Source organism: Lathyrus oleraceus, chromosome 4 (assembly GCF_024323335.1).
Source record: "Lathyrus oleraceus cultivar Zhongwan6 chromosome 4, CAAS_Psat_ZW6_1.0, whole genome shotgun sequence".
Taxonomy (NCBI): domain Eukaryota; kingdom Viridiplantae; phylum Streptophyta; class Magnoliopsida; order Fabales; family Fabaceae; genus Lathyrus; species Lathyrus oleraceus.
Genome location: NC_066582.1, coordinates 156,351,637 through 156,357,636, shown reverse-complemented (window position 1 = coordinate 156,357,636; position 6,000 = coordinate 156,351,637). Strand labels below are relative to the sequence as shown.

At 35.3% G+C, this 6,000-nt stretch overlaps 1 protein-coding gene across 1 annotated transcript in view; it reads right to left on the bottom strand.

Moving 5' to 3' along the window:
• Positions 1-1,938: 1,938 nt before the first annotated feature.
• Positions 1,939-6,000, bottom strand: part of LOC127136488 (uncharacterized) — a 56,887-nt gene continuing 52,825 nt past the window's right edge. Inside the window, exon 3 of the mRNA XM_051063037.1 lies at positions 1,939-2,078. Coding sequence (XP_050918994.1) covers positions 1,939-2,078 — 140 coding nt within the window. The remainder of the gene's footprint in view (positions 2,079-6,000) is intronic.

Below are 6,000 nucleotides of genomic sequence, written 5' to 3'. Positions count from 1 at the left end.
AACACAGGTTCAGATGAAGTCTCCAAATAAAACATATGCATAGTAAAAATCTCAGAAATAGAATTGGTGTGGTGAAGCCTCCTAATATGATGTAATTGTGCTGGAACCGGAAGAGGATTAGTTACTCCTAACAAGGTAATGAATTTACCATTTAGAAAAAACTTCAAGCTAAGCGTGGAGTAATCTGCTACGTGAGGACCCAACGTAGCAAGCCAAGAAGAACCCAGAATAAGGTCAGCACCAGAAAAGGGAAGAAGGAAAACAGGAATCACCATGACTTGACCTTGAACTTCTATGGTGAGTTGCGGAATTTGCCCCTCCGCCATAATAGATTGACCATTGCCAACTAAAACATTAAAGCCAGGTGCTGGTTCAATTGGTAACTGCAAGAAACGAGCCAATCGAGGTTGGAAAAAATTATCGAAGCTACCGCCGTCGACCAAAATTTGTAAGGGAACTCCACCCACCGTGCCGGTGAATCTAAGTGTGCCAACCTTGGCGGATCCATTGAGAGCATTCAAGGAGAGGTGTAATTCGGGTTCGATGTTTGATGGGTTGGTGGAGAGATTGGAATCAGGATCAGTTAATGGGTCGGGTTCATCTGGGTTGGGATCGTCGAGTTGTAACAAGTATAAATGTTTGTTAGGACAGCGGTGACGGAATGAGAATTTCTCATCACAGTAGTAGCACAAGCCTTTTTCACGGCGGAGCTGCATCTCGGCCGGACTGATATTTTTGACGACACGGTTGTTGGTTGATGTACGATATGGGTTAGGGAGAATGGGGGGTGTGTTGCGAATAGGAGTGTTAGAGGTGGAGCCTTGTGAACTGATGTTGCGGTTTGGGCCTGGAGTAAATGGGCCAGGTATTTTGGTAATTGAAGTTTGTGGTGTGGGCTTGATGGGTTGAAATTTGGTCTCAAATAATCTGGCAATGGATACAACTTGCATTAAAGAAGTTGGTGATTGTGATATTACCTCTCATTGTAGCTCTGGTTGAAGTCCACTGATGAAACAGTCCAGCACCGCCTCAGAATTCAAACCCGTGACCCAATTCGCCAACGCAGTAAAGGTCAAGTAGTATTCACCCACAGATCCGGATTGAGTAAGCTTGAATAAAGCAGATCTGGGCCTCTCAAACACTGAAGGTCCAAACTCCAATTCTATGGCCTTCGTGAACTCCTGCCAAGATCGGAACGGAAAATTACGTTGCACCATCTGAAACCATGGCACCACCGTCTGGTCAAGGTGAACCGCTGCTATGGTGAGTCTCTCAGGATCTGGTGTGTTGTAATAATCAAAAAATTGATCAGCCTTAAAAATCCATGCTAGCGCATCAGTGCCATCAAATCAAGGAAACTCAAGTCGAACGTTCCGAACATGAAACGGTTGCTCCCGAACTTGAGAAGGCCCATGGGTGATGGACTTTTGGTCCAACGATGTGAGAAGAGATTCCATGCGTACCAACGAGGCGGCCGTGTCTGAGATGAAGGTGCTGTGTGACGTTACCGTGTCGGTAAGTTGACGCAGCTGATGTTGAAACTGAACGGTGACCGTCTCCGTTAGTTGAGCAATCTGGTTTTCAATGGTTTTGAAGCGTGTTCCGTCGGCCATGGGTTCAATGAGAGCACCAGTTGTAATGACTTAATAAAATAGGGACAAAATAATCACTGTGTTATTGATATATCAAGATTAAAATCACTCCTAGTACAGTACTAAGAGAGCTAGTGATATAATGGTGACTGTAATAACAAAAAGAAGTAATGGAAGCTTCTCATAACAGAATTCCCAACCAGTGGGTACAGAAAAGAGACTCACTAAAATCAATCACACCTTACTCAATTCCACTAGTTAGTTTTATACCCTGTCAACCTAGTGTTAGGATATTTGATCCTCTGGCCACGTCTTGCTTCCACAATTTCCGGATCACTAACAACTTTTATTCCCTCCGGCCACGTCTTGCTTCCACAATTTCCGGATCACTAACAACTTTTATTCCCTCCTGTGCAGCCACATTCTCTAACTCAGCATGTTGTGGACCCTCTTCACATATTGGTAGTCTTGCAATCGAACACTTGTCTTTCACATAAATACAATCAAAATCAATCAAATTCAATTTTCTCTAGTGTGCGACCAAGTAGTTTCTTAAACGGACGTTTACTAGTCCACACACAATTTTTTTTCAATCAACGAATCTTTTTCTATTATAATGCGACTAAACTTATTTTTACAATTAAAATCAACCATTAAACAATTCTTTTGTTACAAAAATTACGTAACTTTGCGTTCACTATCATATCTAAGATATGTATGAGCAAAATTAAAATTAAAATTAAAATTTTCTTTTTCATTTCGTGTAAAAATTTTTTAACGTGAAATACCTCAATTTAATTTTCAATTTAGACCTCAAAATATATCTCTTTCTTGCAATGATCAAGTATATGTTATTTCTTCGACTTTTCCGAACTTGTGAGTTAGTTATGTTAAAGTAAGAAAAAAAAAATTAGATCTTTCACTTTTTTCAAAAATTCCATTATTTAAACATTAAACTATATCTAGTGTTTGATGTAATATAACACTAAGAAAAAAGTACTAAGTCCTTATGGAATCAAACTTGTAAACACAATAATCAAATGTGTCTAGTAGATTCTGATAAAAGTTAAATTGAACATTTAAATACAACTCAACTTAATATGAAATATATAAAATAAAACTAATAATTGTTGGGACTAGTAGTGTCTAGTGATTCACCTCGAAAAGACCTAGAAAATTTATACTACATGTTCACAAAACATTGTCTGAAAATTGGTACCGCACGAATATTATTTATGGAATTGTCAGTAGGATAGGGAAGGTGGGTGGTGTTATAATTTACGAGGCAGTGTCTTAGTGCATTGCCTTTCTTTTTCTGACTATGATGATTATAGTAGTCACAAGAACAAGCAGATGCTACAGAGACAAGAGATATTAAATCAAATAAAAGAAGCTTGATGCAAATTAAAGAATCAAAGTCTATCTATGCAACCCAACTTCTTCTTACTTACTACACATGTTCATGAGTGGGCACAACTTTTATTTAGACTCTTCCTCTTTAGTATCCATCCATATAGGCCCCATGCATGCACCAAATTCTTGTGCTGCGTGTAACAATTATCATCAATATTGTCTTTTAATATTCTATTCTAATTTTTGTTAGTTGAGAAATTAACTAGTTGATTATTCATTCATTGAATTATTTGTACCTCAATTTCAAATAATATAGCGTAATTTCGGATGTATAATTCAACAAATATGGTTGCGTCGTTGCATCATCATGTCCACATTATAAATTTGATTCCACATGTCACCAATTTTAGCGATATTAAACTTATCAGAAATAATGTATCTCAATGTTGTAGGATACTTAGCTGGAAGAGGGTTATGACAATCTAGCCAAATTAAAAAAGTGAACACTAGTAAGAGGTGACTTTCACATATTGAATTTTAATAATCATTAGAATCATAATCTTGATCCATAAAGAACAACTCATGAATCTGCTTCTTTAGGTTGTATATTCACCCTTCAAATTTTCTCTCCACTACCAATAGTCTTTCAACAGAAGTAACAAAAATTGGTTGCAATTTTTGAGTCATAGTATAAATGATGTAAGCAGAAAACTTAAGTGTATAATGATATTTTTATTATGAGTCCATAGATCTTTCATCTTCAACCCATTTAGTTAAGAAGATAGCTTAGATATTCTTAAAACATTGATGCTTTTAGAGTCCTAATTAATAATATAGTAAAATGTTTAGGATATGAGTTCGATATCCAATGTAACACCTCAATTTTTATTAAATTATTTTAGATCAGTTATTTGTGAGTTTCTTGTGATTTATATGTCTTTTATGTAATTAATATGTATGAATAGATAAATAAGTGTGATGAGAGTGTGTAGCCGTGAGGGGAGAGTGTAGAGAGTAATTAGAAGTTGTTAGATTTTATTTAGAATTATTTTACTAATTAAAATAATGCTTCAGTTTTATTATTTAAATAAAATAATGAGATAAAGGAAAAATAGAAGTTTCTAGAGATATTGAGGATAAGATGAGAATTAAGGAAAAAATATGAGGGTAAGGTAGGAATATCCTAAGGAGGGAATTATGTTTTTGTTTTAAAAAGAGAGTAAAGAGAAAAGAGTTTTATCAGTACGTACAAAAAGTGAAAAGAGGCAAAGAGGTAAGAAGAGGGAAAGAGTTAGGGCATAAAGAAGAAAAAGAGGAGAACTAGAGCTTTCAGAGAGGAGACCATAGAGATTGTTTGCTTTTGCTGTAATCACAAGGTAATGGGGGAGAATAACTTTCAATAAGGGCTTATGCATGATGGGTAGGGTAGATGAGTCCTCAACCTTCAATAGTGTATATCATATGGATGAATTATGATTATATATGCATGTGTGATGAGAATTTTCTGTAATTGTTGATGAATTTTATGCACTATTCATGACTGATTTTTCGGTTTTGATACTTAATGTGTTTTCCATCATTGTTGCAATTTCGAAGGTTTTAAGCATGACCTTAAATTTATAATTTGATGTTTTAATTGTGTTAAAATTGTGAATTAACTTGAGATAATTAGAGCATTGCATAAGTTGTAACTTTCTAAGTGTTCAGGTTTTTATAGAACCAAAATCAAAAGTCTGGAAGGCCTCTATTGATGAAAAATGCAAAAAAAATCTACATTCTGTCTGTTACGACCGCACTCAGCCCAATGGGAGCACGCGTAACATAGGAGTCGTTGTTCATGTTTCTCGTTCGAAATCATTTTGGCCATAACATTGACTCAGAAAGTCTAAATCGAGTATTGTTCAAAGTGTTAGACAACTAACAAATAAAACTATTGATTAATATCAGTATTTGAGTTATCATGTAATAATGTTATGATGTTTGAGAATATTAATTATAATTGGTTAACAATGTAAATATTAAATATTTATGATGTTATAAGTTGCGATAAGTATGTTTTATTGTGTGAGCATGATAGTTAATGATGTTGTTATGATGTCGATGATGATTATGATGTTGTTGTGTATGATGCCGATGAATAATTATGATGTTGTTGCATATGATGTTAATGATGATTACGATGTTGTTATGTTATAATGTTGAGGATAATGTCGATGTTGTTGATGTAATTGGTGAATAATAGTTCGAGTAGGGAGGACTATTAGTTTTGGATCAATGCATGCTTAGTTTATTGTCGGAAGGGGACTTTAAACATTATATTTTTGTTGCATTAACGTGTTTTGCATGCATTTATGATGTCGTTGTTGTTGATGAAAGAGGCAAGTTGCAATCCGAGCAAGGAAGATTGGTGACTTGTCCCGAATCCGAGCAGGGTAGATTCGTGGTTCGAGTAGGGTGAACCTAGTTCGCTAAGGAACTTTTTGACGATATGGTACAATATGCATATGCATAGAGTTGCATAGTCGAGTTGCATTGTATAACGAGTTATATGTATATTTGTTAAGTGGTGATTGATTAGTGTGTTGGGTGTGAGATTGTAATTGATATATTGTGATTTGAGATTGTGTAGATTATGCTATGTGTTGATATCCTACCTTGCAGTATATGCCTGTTATTATTGAATGCGATTTCTCATCCCTTCTGTTTGAATATCACATTTACACGGGCATCATGTAGATACTCAAGAATAGAGTCACTGATGTGAGTGAAGCCTCGTTCATGGAGCTATTTCTTTTAATTTCGTTAATTTATCTTTGGTTAGGCTCTGATATGTAACACTAGAGAGCGTTTACTTTGTTTTAGTTTGACATTTTTGAGAATACTCTCGTATTTTTGTTTTGGTGTGATAAACATTTGGAGAAGACTTACAAGTCGATGTTTTTTAATTATGATATGAAATTTATTATGAGATTTAAATTTGTGTGTTTTAATTGGGTATTTTCATTGCGATGATACTCTAAGTGAAGGTGAGCATGTGATGACAGGTGTTGCATGT